General features: G+C 40.5%; 1 protein-coding gene across 2 annotated transcripts in view; it reads left to right on the forward strand.

The window, feature by feature from the left end:
• The window catches only part of FRAS1 (Fraser extracellular matrix complex subunit 1), a 485111-nt gene that overhangs the window by 161005 nt on the left and 304438 nt on the right, over positions 1-19668 (forward strand). Inside the window, exons 7-10 of one of the 2 annotated variants that reach the window (XM_069092754.1) lie at positions 7505-7588; positions 10180-10281; positions 10581-10772; positions 16974-17063. In XM_069092754.1, coding sequence (XP_068948855.1) covers positions 7505-7588; positions 10180-10281; positions 10581-10772; positions 16974-17063 — 468 coding nt within the window. Of the gene's footprint in view, positions 1-7504; positions 7589-10179; positions 10282-10580; positions 10773-10887; positions 12311-16971; positions 17064-19668 lie in introns of those variants that run through there. The other variant, XM_069092760.1, reaches the window with a different exon arrangement.

Below are 19668 nucleotides of genomic sequence, written 5' to 3' on the forward strand. Positions count from 1 at the left end.
TCCAGGTGTTGAGACAACTGAGAACAGCACTATACTATCTATCTATCCGTCTATTTGTTTTCCTTCCTTCCTTCCTTCCTTCCTTCCTTCCTTCCTTCCTTCCTTCCTTCCTTCCTTCCTTCCTTCCTTCCTTCCTTCCTTCCTTCCTTCCTTCCTCTTAAATATATACCTATGCATCTACCTACCTGTCTTTGTCTCTCCATTCATCCATCCATCCACCCATCCTTTAGTCTATTTATTTTTCTGTTACTGGCTCTCCTATTTTGCTCATTCTGAAAGCATAGTGACCACCCCTGGTTCTAACCTTACTGCTGATCAACATGGAAATTTGAGCTGCTCCATTTCTTGGTGCAGATCCCTGGCTGGCTTTTGCCTGACTATAGCTCAGAACTCTCATACTCAAACAGTCTGCCAGCCTTAGCTTCTCCAGTAGCAGGGATTTAGAGGTAACCTTTCTCAATTCCACCAATCTTAAGTCTGTTATATGACTTATGAATTCTGGTTGGTGCAGAGACCAATCATGACTTCAGTAGACTGATGACTAGGCACTCCTCCTGCCTCTTAGCTGAGAGAGGGTAACCCAGATGTACAGAAGAAGAAGTCTATTTTAGGATATAGCCATTGTGTTGATTTGTTTTATTTGATTATACTTATCAGTTAAAGCAAGTAGTTGTGTTTTGGTGCATGGGATAATTTATTGGGGAATGATAGCATTGCAAAAGAAAGAAAAGAAAATTAATAAAACACTAGAAAATCATGCAAGCTCAGAATAGGACTCAAAGAAGGCAATTTTGTTCTAAACTTGTTGCTTCTAATTATACTTAAGAAAAAAAGCAAACCCTAAGATTAATTGATGGTTTTCTATAAAATCTGTTTTGTTCTTTTTTTGTTAATATGTCTAGGTTTGTCATTGATTAAATTAATACTAAAAATTAAATTTAACAAGTCTCTTGTGTGCAGAGCAGTCTGGTGTATTACATAGAGTCCAGTCCTGTTGCAGATATTTGTTGACTATTAGAAAAGTCAGTTGGGGAAGTCACTTGACCCCTTAGGTAACTCTCTAAGACTTTATGAAACTGTTGCTGATCTTCATTGATGGTAGCTCCCTATGCCAATAAAATCACAGATCCAGACCAAAATTAAAGCAACAACTGACCTTGGGGAGCTTGCAGTCTATGGGACAAAAAAGGCATAGTGTATGTCCTCCAAGCCTTTCAAGCTTCTACTTAACAATGGCCAGAATGTTCTTTTCCACTAGCCTAGCCTATAGTAACTCAGGGTTATTCTGTGTCACTGGAACAGTAGAAGGTTCCACAGTGGAAGGGTGGAAGTTTTCAACGAAAGGATTGAAAATGTTTCAGTCTTAAGGGCCTAGGCGCGATTAGAAAAGTGAAAAAATCACATGTAAACCTCCGATTTTCCTCATTCTCCATTTTGTCCCGGGTTCTTCTCTTCCTTTTTCTGAATAATGTGAAGTCTTGGGTGAAATTTGACCCTCTAGAGATTAAACTCTTTAACTGGGAGTTTTGAATTTAAAAGCCTTTTCTTTTTATAGGATAAGAGATTTAGAGTTGGAAAGGACCTTAGAAACCATCTAGTCCAACCCCTTCATTTTACAAATTAGTCAACTGAGGCCCAGGCACATGACGTGGTGATTTGTTCAAGGTCTTGGTCTTGACCTCAGGCCCTCGAATTCCTGCTTATTCCTTTTAATGGCTCTTGCTAGACTAGAGTAAATAAAGATCTCACCCATGGCAGCTGACTTTGTCCTTAAACCAATAAAAAATGAAAATAAGATTTGCTCTGGCTCATCCCCCCTGCATGAAATTCTCTCCCTGGAGTGGTCTCTTCTACTCTGGGCTACTTCTGTGCAGGCAAACACTTGTGTATCTTTAATGCGGCTCTGTGGTCAGGGAAGCACTCCAGTGATTCAGGGCTTTGACCTAATTTAACATAGAACTCACTTGACTTACCTTATTCCTATTAAAGCAGCTAAGTGGCTTGGTGGATAGACTGCTGACCCTGGAGCCAGGAATACCTGAGTCAAGTCCAGCCTCAGACACCTGGGCAAGTCACTTTACCACTGACTGCCTTGGTTTTCTCAACTGTGAAATGGGAGTGATAATAGCATTTACCTTGCAGGGTTATTGTGAGAATCAAATGAGATCATATTTGTTAAAAAAAAAAAAACAGACCACAGTGGCTGGCACATTGTAGGCATTCTGTAAATGCTAGCTTATTATTATTACAGCGATAATAATTATTATTCTGTGGTGATAGTGAAGATCAGAGACTAGAAATACCTATGGTATATATATTTTTTTGTCAATAAAAATACAGCATGCTGAAAGACATTCTCACCATTCCTGTCTCTAACACACTGTCCAATGTACCTTGGAGCTAAAAACTTCCAGTGTTATTTATTAGAAATAATGTGATCCCATTTTGTTTAGAGAAATATTGAGAACCAAGCAAGTAGTTGTCAGAAAACAGTCTTAACTTAACAGTCTGCTGTGGATCAGCCTTCTGAAGTCTTTCTTGGCTGGAAAATCAGTAATTCATCTAGTTGGATTCGTGGACTTCTGGGTCAAAGTCCTGTTTTAAAAATTTATGAACTTACATGCTGATGTAGTGTTAAAAAAATGCCCACTATGATATGTGAAGAAAACCCACTTCTTCTGAGATGAGAAAGGCAGCCCTTTCCTCCTGAGGATTGGGCTCCCCAGAAGCTAAGCTTATGTATCCTTTGTGCTTTCCTCCTTCCCTACACCCCTTTGAAAGTGTTGTCTGTTTTCTTAGAGCCCCTGAAAATGCCAAGGGTAAGAAAAGGTGGGCACTGGTCTATCGGACCTGCCAATCCAGAAGGCTTTTGTCTGAAAAATTCCCCTAATAATCAAAGAGATGAATGATTAGATGCCAGGATGGGTAAGAATTGGGCAGGCTTGGGTATTGACGGATCACACCTACCTCTTGTTCATGGTTCATTCCCTGGCATTCGCATGCATTTTTGCTAGCCTGGGAACTGGCACCAAGTGATTTGTAAAAATCACTCTAAATGAAAGGGAGCTTGGAGGGGTCTTCCTTCTGAAATGAAGCTGCTTCTTCTAAATCACTGATGAGGTAAAGCAGGAGGGTTCCCAGGTCAGAGTGGCTTTGGACAAAGAGGAATCATTTATCCTTGCTTGGCAAATAGATTATGGAAGCAATTTATGTGTAGAAACCTTGTTCTTATCTTGAAAACTGGTTTAGAATTTCTCCATGGTTTACTAATGTAATTACTGTACCTGCCTCTTTCTCTTACTCATCATATTTCTAGGTTGAGTCCTCCCTACCCTTAATGTAAGGAAGCCAAAATTATTTATTTACTTAAATTTTATTCATTTATTTTTGTTTATTTAGTATTTCACTTTCTCCTGATTACATGGAAAAGCACTTTTTAACAAGGAAGCCAAATTTAAAGGAATGTTAAGGGGAATCTGGGTAATAGACATTTCCATAAGATTCAATGAATTTTCATCCCCTTATAATCCAACCAAAGGGCACTATTCACAGTTTTCTCTGTTCATCCTGCTCTGATTGACTCAATGAAATTTCCTCCCCACCTTCCTCCAGTCTCAACAGGTTGAAATCGATCCTTTCCTTCATGGCCCAATGCATACTCTTCAGTAAAACTCAACATATGTGCCCAAAATAGATAGACAAACAACTGCATGATATTTTAGGGATGGGGTGCTAGCTGATTGGGGATCAGGAAAGGACTCAAAGGGTGTGGCGGTTGAGCTGTGCTTACATGACTCCCAGATTAATCTTTCCAGCTATGTTCTTTTCCCTGAGTTTCAGGAGACTTTTCAAATTTTGTGTATCTAGGAGACACTTCAGACTCAGCATTCCTAAAATCGAACTCCATTTTTTCCACCTAAACCCTGTGATCTCGGCAATAATTCTGACATACCACTCTTTATATTCACAGCCAATGGCCAAATCTTGCCTTTTCTGCCCTCACCCCCCCCTCTGCTTTTTGGAGCGGGGAGGGCAGGGTATTTGGGGTTAAGTGACTTGCCCAAGGTCACAGGGCTAGTAAGTGTTAAGTGTCTGAGATCAGATTTGAACTCAGGTTCTCCTGGCTCCAGGGCTGTTGCTCTATTCACTGTGCCACCTAGAGGCCTCTGCCGTCACATCTCTTGATTGGAATTCCTTTCCCTTCACACAATTGCCTTTTTAATTCAGTCCTGTTACCCCTCACCTAGATTATCATAATGACTTCCGAAATGGTCTCTGGATTAAGTCTCCTTGCCCTCTGCTACACAAGGATTCCTGCCAAAGTAATTTTCCATAAGCATATGACTTCCCTAATCAACCAATGCCACTGGTTTTCCATTGCTTCTAGATAAAATATAAACTCCTTTGGTTACCTTTTAAAACATTTTCACAACCTTGCCCTAACCTACCATCTAGCCTCATTGGACATTACTCCTTCTTCCTTCTGAACTCTGGGAATCAACGTTCTGTCTGTTGGTTAGAAAACCCCTTCAGTTCTTGTCTCTGTGACTGTCTACTCCCATGGGGTCCCCATGTTCCTTTAGGATCAAGCGTCATCTTCTTTGTGAAGCCTTTACTTCATGATTCCCCTCTCCCCAATTCTCCCCTATTCCTGCCCTCTCTCCCAAACTAGCTTGTGTTTACCTACTCTATGGGTCTGTATTCACTTTGTGGTGCAAATCTTTTTACAGGTACTTATTCTCTCCTCTAATAGAATGTCAGCTCTTTGTGACCAAGGGGTCTTTAGCTTTCTTTGTACCAGGGCCCAGCACAGTGCCTGGCACCGAGGAAGAGTTTAATAAACACTTGTTGATTGATTGTAGGTAGGGAGTGCATTCCAGGCATGGGAGACAGCCCACATAAAGGCAAAGAGATATCACTGTCTCCTTCCCACTGTGGGGCCTCTTTCCAACTCTCTGACTGCTCTGATTATAGCTTTCTTTACAGATGGGCTTCCTCATGTCTTCATCACCATAAAGCTTATCCTTTTTCTTTTATTTCTCTCCTTTTCTTTCTAAATATTTGTCCTGAGAGAATATTCTAGACACACTTCTGATCGACTGTCAGGGTCAAGGTCCCATCCTCCCTTCTTTTGGGCCCTGTACCTACTTGTAGGAAGGTAGTACCAGGTGGGGGGATTGGGAGTGATGAGAGGCAGGCAGGGGCTGCATTATCTACATCTGCTCTCATAGTGTCCTTGGCTCTGTTTAAGGGAGAGCTGCATTGGTGCTGAAAGGGACTTTCGGCTCTTCGCCCTTGTCTTTCCTCCCCCTGTAGTGGTAAAAGAAATTGAGGAGGTTCTATCACTGGAAATTGTATAAGTCCATGCAGATGGTATGAAACCATGTGACTTCTTCCGATCAGAAAAGGGAGGCATTTTGTATACTTTTAAAAAATTAGATGCCTTGCCCTCCCTGTCTCCTCTAAAAATACAGTGAACCAGGAACCCCCACCTAGCATGATGCTAGGTCTATCCACTATTTGCAGTTCTCTCCAATTTCCATGACTTAGTGAAATTTTCTAGTAGGTATAATACCATAGTAGGTATTTAATAAATGCTTACTGATTGAACTTAACTAAGTAGCAACCCTACTCGGTATTACTTGAATGTAAGTATAACAACATTTTTCGTTTGGGGTTTTTTTTTGTTTGTTTGTTTTTGTGTGGTTTCTCCTGGCAACTGCATTAGCAACATAGTTCCTGAGAGCTTGTTTCTTAAAGTACATGTATTCCTGAGATTTAAAGTGATTTATACAGTCTTTTGACCTGATATTCTGCCTCCTTCTCCCTGCTCATAATCAAGGCTTACTTTTGTGGTTGATGTATGAATGCCTGAGGGGCCACCCCCCCCCCAAATTCATGTATGGATATGTGCACTTAGAGAAAAAGACCAGGGAAAACTGGGGTGACCCAGTTTTCCCATTCCCAGGCTTACCAATAAATCTCATGAGAGCTGGTAGTATTCTGAACTTAGCAAAGAGAAGAACCTGGGACTTGAGTGGAGGGTCTTCAGACCACTTTTATAAATGGAGCGGACCCTTAATAATAAACTTTCTTCATCTTTATTATTTTTTCTTTATTTTATTTTTAATTCAGGGAACAAAACAAGCATTTCCATAACATAATACTATAAAAAAGATGATTGCACATGAAACTGCAAATCTACCATGTTTGACTAGCTATTCCCTCCAAATATACAACAAAATTATCATGTGAATTTCTTTTCTCCCCCACTTTTTTCCTTATCTCCCCTCCCTTCCCCTCCCTACAGTTGGCTACCATTAGACACAAATAGGTACATATATGTAAAATTATTCTATACATATATCTGTTTATCATTTCTTACTCTTTTGTTTTTTAAAAAATCTTTTATTTACTTATTTTTAGTTTTTAGCATTCATTTCCACAAGATTTTGAGTTACAAATTTTCTCCCCATCTTTCCCCTACCCCCGCCCCAAGATAGCAAGCCTACTGAATACCCCTCCCCCCAATCGGCTCTCTCTTATATCCTCTCCCATGCCCCCTCCTAGTTTTCTTGTAGGGCAAGATGGATTTCTGTACCCCATTGCCTGTATATCTTATTTCCCAGTTGTGTGTAAAAAAACAATTTTTTTGACATTTGTTTTTAAAACTTTGATTTGCAGATTCTTTCCCTTCTTCCCTCCTCACCCACACCCACTGGGAAGATATCATTCTTTCACATATATGTCATATGTCCTTTATTTTTCATTTGGATATTTATAATAGAATGACTCAGTCGCTCAAAGTCGTTCTTAAAACAATATTGCTGTTACTACATACAATGTTCTCTTGGTTCTGCTCACTTCACTTTTCATCATTTCATTGAACTCTTTCAATACCTTGATAAGATCATCTTTAAAATGAAAGGATTCACCCAGTGCCTTGGGTTCCCTTTCAGTTAAAGAACTATGATCCTGAGATGCTACAACTTTGATAGTGCTTATTTCTATAAAAGCTTAGGGTAATGGGGCAGTTAGGTGGTACAGTGGATAGAATGCCAGGCTTGGAGTCAGGAAAACTCATCTTCATGAGTTCAGATCCACCCTCAGACAGGTACTAGCTGTGTGACCCTGGGCAAGTCACTTAACCCTGTTTGCTTCAGTTTCTTCATCTGTAAAATGAACTGGAGAAGGAAATGGCAAACCCCTCCAGTATCTTTACCAAGAAGACCCCAAATGGGGTCATGAAGAGTTGGACACAACGAAATGACTAAACAACAAGAAATGGATATATGCCGAGAATATTTTTAAAGGATGCTTTAATATATACAGAGTGTTAATTAAATGAAAGAAAAGATGATTTTTTTTGCCTTTCCTTGTAAGCCCTCCACCCATTTTACATTGCTTGGCATGTAGTAGCTACCTAATAAATGCCATTGACTTGACCAAGGATTTTGTTAATTTCTGACTTCTCCTTTGCTGTTTCCCCGCCTTGGGTGTTTAGAATGAAGACGCGGCTCGCCTGCCTGGGAAATGTTGCCCGCAGTGTCTTCCGAGATCTTGTTCGTCAGCTGGGAAAGTGTACCAGGTAATCGATCTTGGGTGTGCCCTCCAAGGCGGCTTGACGTGTGTTCCCACACTCTCCCTGCGAACCCTCTCTGACCCTCTCACATCCCTCCTGGCTGACTTTTGCCAGAATTAATAACTCTTACAGAAGTAGCTTTTTTTCTCCTTCATGGAAACTTTTTTATGGGGAAAAAATTGCAGAGGATTAGAAATGCAAAGGAATGTTCTGGCATGCAGCCCTTAGTTCCTTGTGCTAGTAGATAAGATATTTATTGTTCACACGTTTTGAATTAGGAAATAAAATATTACTGGTGATAGCCACCTTATGAATTTCCTCATATCTCCTGGGACTTAGGCTAAATATATGTGCCTATGTATGTTTCTATCTATCTATACACACACATATATGTACATACATATACACATATATGAAGATAATCTATATATTTAAATAAATTATTTATATAGCTCTAGGTACATGAAGATAAAGGACCAGCTGGGTGGCCCAGTGTGTGCCAGGCTTGGAATCAGGAGGACTCATCTTCTTGAGTTCAGCTCTGACCTCTGATACTTTCTAGCTGTGTGACCCTGGGCAAGTCATTTCATGCTGTTTCCTCAGTTTCCTTATCTTTAAAGTGAACTGGAGAAGGAAATGGCAAACGACTCCATTTTCTTTGCTAAGAAAACCCCAAGTGGAGTTATGAAGAGTCAGACATGACTGAAAATGACCAGACAATAAGATATGAAGATAAATATGTAGACCCAGACGTATCTTTCTGTGTATGCATTAGCAGTACCTAGAGGCCCTATTGCCTCAGTAGTGGAAATATGTAGAGAAGTAGAGAGTTTATTTCTTCTCTCTCTGCCAGTACCCTATACATAGTAGGCATTCATAAAAATTTTGGTTGAATAAATTGAATTAATGAAGGCCTATTATTTCCCTTGAGCATCTAGGTGACTAGAGGGTGACAAATTTGTTTAAATATATTAACAAGCCAGTAGGGTTTTTTTCTTTTCGCCTGGTACCAGCAGTAGACTAAGAGTTGGACCGATGAAGCCCATTGGGAATTGCTTTTTAAAGGGATACCCTTTCAGAAATGCCTTTGCTTTGGATGAAGGTAAAGTGTTCTGAGAATGGCTGATAGTATAATGTCTTTGGTTGACACTTAAAATTCCCTTTGAACATTTGTTTACTGTCATTCTAGAAGCTGATGTTATCTGGACTAACTATTATCCAGGAGCAGGTTGATTAAAATTTATGAAGCAAATATATTTGAGGCTACTGTGGTGTAATAATGTGATGATCTTGGAGCCGGGAAAGCCTGGGTTCAAGCCCTACCCCCTCACATCTTGACTGTGTGACCCTGGGACAGTCACTTAACCTCTCATTGCTCCAGGCAACTCCCTAAGACTTTTAAGTTTCAGAGAAGTGGCAGATTTCCATTGTAGAAAGAGTTCCCTGTTCCAAAGCAGTCACATCTCCCTCTCACTTATTCTCCATATTAGTGAAAAAGAGTAAAATTCCTGCCCCCAAATAGCACTTATCAGTTTGGGAGGTCATACCTCCAGTCTTTCTCTATGCTATTTAATATTTCCAGCAAATCTTGTGTGGCTTTGGGAAGGGATTTTGAGTGAGATTTTCTAATGTTCTCATGATGAGCGACAGTCACATAATTCTTCACGTAGGACAGTCTGCTCTCACCCAAGCAGCTCATTTGGTAGTCCAGTCAAAGTGTGGTCAGTCATCTGGAGAGATGGGCCGCAGGTACTATGGCACCTTAGAAATGCCTTGGGTGGTTGGAAGGAATTTTTGTAGAGTTTTATCTCTTTAGGGATATGAAAGGAAAACAGATATAGTGACATTCTCATGAGAATCTGGATCATTTGGCTGTCTCCATCTGTCTGTCTGTCTATATCTATGTATGTATTAAGTATCTATATTATCTGTATCTATGTATGTATCTGTATGATCTCTACCATCTATAACTGTGTATATATATATATATATATATATATGGATATCTATTACCTCTCTGTATCTCTTAATCATCGCTCTGTCTCCTTATCATCTGTCTATATCTATGTTGACATCTGTTTGTCATTTGTATCTACCCATTTATCCATCCCTCCATGGATATCTATCTATGTATCTGTCTCTGTGTTTATCAGTCTATCGACCCATAGATATACAGATAGACACATAAATTTCAATGGATTTTTCTATCACCTTAATTTCTGATTGTATATCTCTCCCTTGCCCAAGGAGACATTTCTTATAACAAAGAATATTAATCAAAGAGGAGGAAAAAAACCAGTTCCGCAAAACCAGCTAGCACATTAGCCGAGTTCAGCAAAATATGTGAGGTTCTGTCCCCATAGGTCCCCATGTTTGCCAGGAAGGGAGGAAGGTGCTTTTTCTCATTTTTTTTCCTTCATCGGTCTCTCAACATTAAGGTATATTTAGCTAAAGGACATCTCATCTTTGAGAACAAGTGTTGCTTCTCAAGGAGGCTACCTTCCTCTCTGCCAGCCAGCCCACTGTCCTCTTGGGTCCCCCCCGCCCCACCCTGTTTTGATGTTTAGCCAATGGTTTTCCTTGTCTTTTTCATGCAGCATGGTGAGCAGTGGACTGAAAATGCTTGTACTACATGTGTATGTGACAAAGGAGAGTCCAGATGCCACACACAGGAGTGTCCTTTACTCACCTGTGAAAAGGTATTTGGGGGACTACAGTTGGACCCTGATTAATGTCATTAATTTAAGAGATGCTGGTACATGACCAGTATAGTCTACCATGGAGTCAAGAATGTCTTTTCTCATCATCTTGATGCCGATGTGTTTATGCAGAGATGAAGAGAAGTTTGCTTGTGTTAGTTGAACTGGAAACAGGGAATGAGTAGCTTACAATTTTGGCACCTTGGAACATTTTGACGATGTTGATGATTTGGACTCTTCCCCCACCTGCCATTTCTTGACTAGTGATTCTCAGCTGCATTCTCTTTCTTCTGCTCTAGGGTCAGAACAAAGTACACCATCCCAGGGAGTGCTGTGATAAATGTGTGACATCTACAGGAAACTGCTTGTATAATGGGATTCTTAGGTATCACAATGAAATGTGGAAAGGCTCGACCTGTGAATTTTGCATATGTGATCAAGGTCAGGTGACTTGCCACGTTGGAGAATGTGCCAGCGTGAAGTGTACCCAGGTAAGAAACTAAGGAGTATAAGTAACCTTTATAAATAGGAAAGGTACATATTTATCTGGGATGGGTTGAGTACGTTTTGTCCAGAGGCAGAGGGATGGACTTGTTGAACCTTTAGGGCCCTCTCTAGTCCAAGGAATCAATCACTGATGGTCAGACCAGGCTATTCATCACTTGTGCAGACCAGGCCTGGGATTGTGATGAGCTCGTGGAGAATCTGGTGAGAAGGGTAACCTGGAAAAAATACAAGACAAGGTGGAATGATTCTGAATGACTACCAGTCAAACAAAGCAACCAGATGTCATTGCTGATGCCTTGTCCAGATGCTTGAATATTCCAGGCTCATTTCTTATCAACATTTTACTAGCAGCACCAATGGAAAGGAGCCCTAGCAATATGGTGACAGAGAAATAACAAAACAAGTTTTTCCTTGCCTAAGGAGGAAAAAACAGTCTCATAAACAATTAATTCCATTGACCTCTGCTGTTTGCAGAAACTCCAGAAGCTTCTGACAAAGTAAGTTAGATATAAAAGGGCAGAACATAGTGGGACTATTACCTCCCTTCTCTTTCCCATTGTGTTTTATTTGATCAAGCTGTAAATGGACACACCACCTCATGAAAGAAGGGGAAAGATTGTAAGAAATCTATGTCCTTCCTAGCAGTGAGGCAGACCCCGCAGGTCCCAACAGGCCAGCCTGTCTTAGATCACCATGGGAAGTACTATGACAAGACTCCCAACAGTCCGATGTCTGTGCCCTGGAATGTCGGAAGGAACTGAGCATTTTTTTTCTCTCCACTGGCCTTTTTTTAAAGGCAAAATTCTTACCAAACCCAGCCCCAAACACTCCTTGTCATCCTTAATCATGAAGCCAAAACTAACCTATATCCTGTATCATAGCTTGGTGGTTTTATTTTTTGTTGTTGTTCTTAAAATTGACTTTTAAAATAAATTCTAAGGGAGAGGAGAAAGCCACGTTCACTTAAAAAAAGATTAGTATTCATACTTGCGTTACTGAACAGCACATTATTCAGAGCTCAGCTTAGAGCTGTCTCCTCTCGTGACTGATATATGCGCCTCCCCCACAATATTATCTTGTCTTTTTGAATATATTTAATAATATAGCTAGGATTTATATAGTAACTTAAGGTTATAAAGCATTTTTACCAATATTGCTTCACTTGAGGTAGAGTATTTATGTTAATAAATTTTATTACATTTAATATATTTCTGTTACCTAGTTAGGTGTTTTAGCAGGTAGAACACTGACCTGGGGTCAGAAAATCAGAAAATACTACTTGTGTGATCCTGAACAAATCATTTTACTACCTGCCTCAGTTTCCTTATTTGTAAAATGTACAAAGCACACCATCCCAGGGAGTGCTACAATAAATGCATGGCATCTACAGGAAACTGCTTCTATAATGGGATCCCTAGGGATCACGGTGAAATGTGGAAGGGCTCTTCTTGTCTATTTTGCATGCGTGATCAAGGTCAGGTGACTTGCCATGTTGGAGAATGTGCCAGCGTGAAGTGTACCCTATCAGGGTTGCTGTGAAAGACGAAAGGAGACAATACTTGCAAAATGCTTTGGAAACCTTTATGTGCTGTATGCTAGCTATCTTACGGTAAAATAAATGGAATAAGCAATAAAACATAATAAATATATTTAGTACATATTTACGTTGCAAGATTTCTTTGTATCCCTGGTGCTTAGAACAGAGCCTGGTCCTTAATAAAAGCTCAATGAATGATATCATAACCAAATTGGATTGATGGGGACAGAGGGGCATGAGTTGAGAGAGGGGATTTCCCTCAGGGAAGTGCCATTGATTTCTCTGTGGGAGTTTCTAAAGGAGAAAAGACTTTGTGTGAAGTGGGGAAGGCGTGTAAGGTGGTGCTCAATGTTCAGCAGATACCCATTTAGAGCAGAGAGATTTAATTTTGTTTCCCAGAGCGAGTTCTTGTAAGAGGCTCCTTGTAATCTGAGCCACACTTTCCATCTAGCGGGGCACTTAGGCCTTTTGACTCTAAATAGCCTCCCTATTTAAGGCTCCCTGTCTCACCAGGTCTAGTTGGAGGTGTTCTCTAGGAGTGGAGTCTGTTGTATCTAGAGCAGATTTTTGAGGGATGAGAAGAGCCATGTTGCTTCTTAATACCGAGACCTACTTGATTTACAGATCTCCTTTCTAAAAAAGAGATTTTGGGTGCATGTATATTGATCCTTGTCAACTACTCTGGTCCAAATACCTCTGAATAGTCTTCAGATGTGGTACACACAATTTCTGTAAGATACTTTCTATGTAAATGGCTCTCCTGTACACATCACCCATTGCAAAAGGCCCTCCAATAATTGCTGGTCAGCATTAATTATAACAGGCTGTAAGGAAAATACTTTCTCTCCTTCCAACCCTTACAATTGCTTGTCAAGACCCCAAGAAACATATAAAATGCTCATGCCCTTTGAAATGACTAAAGTGCCAGGGGTCACAGAGATGCAAAATTAAGGTCTTTGTTTATAAAATACATGTGTTTTGACTTAGATGAATCCTCAGATTCATGCAGATGGATAGCAGCACTAGGAAATTAAGTTGATTATAGACTTGAAAGATAGACCTTTCTGGACCCCTTCCCTGCTTCTGTTACCCTTGTCGTTTGTCCTTCACGAACAGGACCAAGACGTCAGGAAGATGATGTCATGATTTTCAAGTGAATTGGATTTAATTGAGGGAGGGCTGTGCAAAGTCACCAGCCTCACTTTCATCTCTGGAGCCATCTGGGTCCAGTGGCCAGATATAGATCAGGATGACTGGAGATGGCCCTCTATTCTATTCCCCTTTGAAGTGGCTTGAAGTGGTTGTATAACAAAAATCAGAGATGTGGTTAATTTTTCTAGAACAAATAGGAATCTGTTGATCTTTCTTAGGATTCCTTAGGATCAACTTATGCATTTAAAGACAAATAACAATAATGCCTGGCTAAATAGGTCCAAATTAGCATCTCACATATATGGCCGCATTTGAAGTATTGGGGGAAAATTGTGGTCGTTAACCCAGCCTAGTCAGAGCCGTTTGGTATTGAGAATAAGGTCATTAATTTGAATCCTACATGGTCCCATGAATTTAACTCTGTTCCACTGCTGCAGACTGGACTGATAACTGTGATCATTAGTTTAATTTATCTCCTAGATGAGGATAAAAGCTTGTCTGTCTCTTAATGGGTTTACGGGGCTCTTGTCTTTCTTGGACATCTGTTCCTTCTGGATTCTCTTTCTACCTGTCTCCCCATTCCTTCTCCACACCTCTTGGATCATTATCCCTCTCCCTCTCCTAATCTGTGGATAAGCCCCAGAGCTCTGTCTTGGGTCCTCTTTTTTTTTCTAAATTTTCTTGGTGACTTCATCAGTACCATGTGTTTAATGACCATCTACAGTCAAATGATTCCAAAATCTACTTGTCTACCCTTATTTTTCTCTTGAGCTCTGGTTACACACCACTGTCTGCTTGCTCAGCCTGCCCACTCATATGTCCCAATGGCTTGCCAGACTAATTATCTCCCAAAGAGAAACTCATTATCTTTCTCTCTCATTTTCCTATTTCTGTTGAACACAGAACCATACTTCCAGTCACCTAAGTTTGTGACCTTTCTGTTGCCTCTGGTCTTTTTTCTTTAATTCCCTTGTTTTTGGTCCGTCATTTTCAAACAAGACCAGTGACATCATGGGTGATGTAAATTGGGTTTAAGTGAGGCAGAGTTGCATAAAGTTAACAACCTCTCTTTCTTCTCCTGTCATCAGAGTCCAGTGGCAGGATGTAGGTCGATATAGGATGAGGCTTCAGAAGTGGCCATTGGCATTTGCAATAAAGAACAGCTTCTTTAACATAGTGGGGACAGAAGGCAGCTTGTAAGGGCCTGAGAAGTCAGTAAAAAGCATTTATTTAGTGCTTACCCCATGTTAGGTACCATGCTACGCATTGGAGAGATAAAGAAAGGCCAAAATACAATCCCCACCTTCAAAGTGCTCACATTTAAGTGGGAGAAACAATGTGTAAGTAACTACATACAAAATATCTGCAGTGTGTATGGAAGGTAACTTTAGAGAGAATGAACTAGAAACAAAAAACACTTCTGGGGAAGGCGGGATTTAATCTGATTCCTAAGGAGACCAGAGGAGAAAGGAGGCAGTTTCATAAATGGGGGCAGCCAGGGGAAATGCATGGAATTGGGAGATGGCTCTGAACAACAGCAATTAAGCCACTGTTGACAGATGGAGGGGTGTGTGAAGAAGACTGGAAAGGCCACAGGTGGCCTTCTAGGTCCTTGGGTGCGGTCTTTTGACTTCAGTCCAAGTTTTTTTTTTTTTTTAAAGCAATTGGGGTTAAGTGACTTGCCCAAGGTTACAGGGTCAGTTTGTGTGTGTGTGTGTGTGTGTGTGGGTATTCAGTATCTGAGGCCAGAACTGATCCCGGGTCTCCCGACACCAGGGCCAGCGCTCTTACTCACTGTGCCACCTGGCCGCCCCTTGAGTCCAAGTTTTTAAGAACAGATTCTTTCATGAAAGGGATTTGTTCTGTGAAGTTCAGATTCAGTCAAAGGGCCACACTTGAGGACCTAGAGGGCCATATGTGGCCTCAAGGCTGCAGGTTCCCCATTCCTGCTTTAGGTTGTAGAGGAGTTGAAATGCCAAACAGAGCATTTTTTATTCGTTCTTGGGGAAAATAGGAAGCCATTGGAATTTATTGAGTTGAGTTGGTTCAGGTTGATATGGTGGGATTTGAGCTTGAGGAAATTCACTTTGGCAGATAAATAGAAGGCAGATTGGAGTGGGAAACGAGTTGAGACTGGAGATTCCTTTTGTCCACTTGTGTAGAATGCCATCTACACCGAGTACATCTGCTTTCTGACCTCTCGCTTCTAAACCCTCAGCAGTCTGGCCTCCAACCTCATCTCTCAGCTGAAACCGCCTTCTCCAAAGTGACCTATGATCTCCTAATTATTATGTCTAATAGCAGCGTGGATCTTGGAGGCTCCTCGTTTGTGGATAGGAGTTGTGGTAGAGAGAAAGATCAAGAGTCAGGCACAGAGCTCATTGAGGAAAGGACAGGAGAATGTATTGGAGTTTGGTAGATAAGGGCTGTTGGTACCTGAATTAAGTGATGCTCTTTGATAGCATGACCCTCAGAGGAAGAGAGAGAGAGGTAGAGGGGGAGTCTCCATAGGAGGGAAGGAAAGTGGAGGCAAGGAAAGTGGAGGCAAGGAGAAGAGAGTGCCTTTTGTAGGAGTTTCACTGTGTGAAAAGGAGGGGGATTTGGTATGGGGATCTCTGGGTCAGGTGAAGGGTTTTTTTTAAGCATTGTGGAGATCTGAGAGATGTTTTTTCAGGAAGTAGGAAACAAACTAATAGATAAGGTGTGGTTTAGAATTAGGACATCATGGGTCATTGAGGAGATGTGCTGCCTGAAAACATGGGAGTGGGTGGCATTATGGATGTAGGTACAGGGCGTTGATGTTGGTGAGGACTGGTCCAGAAGAAGATGCCCATGTGATTTGGAAGGTAGAATTGCAGCGAAACTGCTAACCTCTTCCCAGAATACAACATTCTGTTGCCCACCTGTCTCTCTGCATAGACTGTCCCCTGTGCTTGGAATGCTTTTCCTCCTACATCCCTACATTCTCTTCAGGTCTCCACTCACCTGCCACCTTCTGCATAGCACCTTTCCTGATCCCCGCACTTGTTAGTACTGCACATACCTGTAGAAATTACTTTGAATATCCTCTGTATTTAAAAGTCCTTGTACTTCATGTAAAGTCATTGCAGAGAGGGGCCCTTTAATTTTTGTCTCTGTATGTGTACATCCTAACACAATGTCTTGTCCATCATAGGCACTTAATAAAAGCTTTTCAGATGAATGAATGAATGTATGTAAGGTTTTATCTCATAATGGAAACTGAGGAAGGATATGAGTTTATAAGCATAAATCTCATTCTTAGTTAACAATATCACCTTGCAGTATAAATCACGGGTTATAGTATGCCAACTGGACCACTTTTAAATAGGAAGAGTGACCAGAATCCTGTGAAATGGATCATGGGAAAAAAATTCAGATACTGAGTAATTTGTGTCAATCAGGTAACCAGTTTGCTTTTCTTTTTTGCTATTGAACTATTAATTTGATGAATACCTCATCATCCCTCTCTCTATAGGATGAAGAATTAGTTCACTTGGATGGAAAATGCTGTCCCGAATGTGTTTCGAGACGTCAACACTGTCTTTATGAAGAACAGATAAAAGATGTGAGTGTGAGAACAAGCCTGAGAGCTGATTTGATTCCCAATATTTACTGAAATCATTTAATTTAAAAGGTGAAAGTGATCATTGTATAACAGTGGGAAAAACTCCACTGAAATTTTATTTTTCTGCACTTGTTTGCTTGTTTTATTTTATTACACAGAGGAAAAAAAGAAAAGATATTTTAGCTTCCAAATATTTATTGCTTCCATTATATCCCCTTTCTCCTAGCAAGGTGGGTTTTCATGGCACGTTTGATAAATTAAGTGAGATTTATTAGTTAAGACTTAGCAAGCATGAAAAACTGCTTCACTGACCCATCAAGAATAATAATAAAAAATCGTAATGGTAGAGCACGTTTCTATATCATTCCAGTGTTTATGAGGCTCTTTCTTCACTACCTTATAAAGTACATAGTCATAAAGCATTATTCTTGGAATCATAGTTTTATAGCTAGAAGGGACCATGGAAAGAATTTAATTCAGCACTCCCATTTTCCAGATTGGGAAAATTGAGGCAGAGAGAAATTGAGAACCCATAAGAGCCAAACTTGGGTTTGAATTTAGGTCCCCTTCTACTCCACTGATTTTTGGTCAGCACCACACTGGGGCTTAGAGTAACACCCCTAATCACATAGCTAACATATGGCAAAATTGAGGCTGAAACATGTTCTGATTTGGACGGTATCCCACACTCTTGTGCCAGGGCTGATGAGATGATGCCTTTGTTGGCACGAAGGTTAGGATGAGAGCGTCTAGACCAACTTTTTTTTTTTTAAACCAACCTTACTTTCAGATTAGGGACAGATTCCCTAATTCCTTTCTGAGGATGATCTTGTCTCCCTGCTAGTGTAGCTATTATATTTCTAAAGAAGCTTTGGAGATCCCTAATTCTCTTAAATGCTAACTTTTAGAATATCCACAGGACCCTCAAGTCCTCACTCTAGAAAGATAAGAATACCAAGATTGTCTGTAGTAACATTGTAAACAAACATGAATCCTCCTCTTCTCCAGAATCCCATTTTTTCTCATATGATTTTAGGCTCTTTGACCTTACCTTGACTTCATAGGAGGAAAAAATAGATTTCACAGCAGGAATTACAATTCAGATTTCTTCTGCCAAGATTTTCCTTGAAATCTGATATACTAGGTTTACATGTTAATCACAAGCAATCTTATTTTATTGGTGTAAAGCATGAATTCGGTTCCTGTCTTTGGTTTCTTAGCTGTAAAAATGATTGGACTATGAACTTTTTAGTGACACTATGTTTTCTTCTCTTTTGTTGATATCTTTTAGAAATTTGAGTGAAACTAAGCAGATTTCAGAGCAATTTAGATTTCAACATAGACATAGAAATTTGTGCGATTATTTAATAGCACAGGACATCTTAGGACACCCAAAAGTTTTAGTAGATGATCAGTTTTGCTGAAAGTATGGGAGGAGATGAGGGAGAAGCAGGAGAATTTAGGCTGGATCCATTAGACATTGCCTCTTTTCTTTGTTCAGGGTATTCATGTCTTGTTCACAGCAGACACCCTCATGCTATCGAAACTGAAACTCCTTATTTCTCCCTTTCCCTATGTGATGGAGATTTATTTGTGTCTCTTTCTTATCTTGGCTAGTTCTAGCTTGCATGAGGAGATACAAGAAGGAGTGTGTGTGTGTGTGTGTGTGTGTGTGTGTGTGTGCGTGCGCGCACGCACGTGTGCACATGTTTTGGGTGTTTGCTGAGTTCACTTGAGTACATGCCTGTGGAATAGTTGGGAATAAAAGCATGAGGAGGCTAGGAGACTTGATATATCCTTCCATTTCACTTGGAAATTGATTTTTTAAAAAGTTTCTCTTTGAAGGGCAGTTTTTCTTTTTCATCTAGCAGACCAAAATAATGTCATCTAACTATGGTAGATCAGATTGGTTGGTTCAGTAGAGATTTTAAAGTCATTTAAATTTAAAAAATACTTCCTTATTCTTTCCACTTCACCCCTTCTCTTTGCTCCCAGGCATCCTGTTCACAAACTTGGCCGCTCCCATTCTCCAAGGGGTGTTGTGAGGATAAGTGAAATCATCTTTGAAAAGCACTCTGGATCCTAAGGCAGAACACTCACTTTCATTACCATCATCTGTTTGAATGCACAGAATGTGTCCGAGTTGGAAAGCTTTTGGCACATGGCACATGTCGTACATTACAAACCAAGCCTAAAAAAGCATTTGTACAGAGAGCACAGAGACTTAATGTCCCAGTAAAGCCAGGGAAATTCCCTCATGAAATTCCCTTCAATTGGTACTGCAGAGTGAGCTTAATGTGCTCCCCAGTCAGACAGGTTGAGAGTCACATTTAAGTGCTTTTTGCTTGTTGTGAAGAGGCTTCTATGACAGCTCCAGACCAGGGGTTCTTGCCTATTTTTGTGCCATGGACACTGTTGGCAATCTGGCCAAATCTCTGGACTCCTTTTTGGAATCACGGATTTTTTTGATGCATAAAATAAAATACATAGAAGGAAGCCAATTACGTTGAAATTCAGTCTTTGTTTCTGCCTTCCTTTCTTCCTTTCCCTCCCTTCCTTCTCTGTTTTTCTTTCCTTCCCTCCCTCCCTCCCTCCCTTCCTTCCT

This window comes from Petaurus breviceps, unplaced genomic scaffold (assembly GCF_028583685.1).
Source record: "Petaurus breviceps papuanus isolate PSGF00001 unplaced genomic scaffold, PetGlider_PUasm1.0 126, whole genome shotgun sequence".
NCBI classification, from domain to species: Eukaryota; Metazoa; Chordata; class Mammalia; order Diprotodontia; family Petauridae; genus Petaurus; species Petaurus breviceps.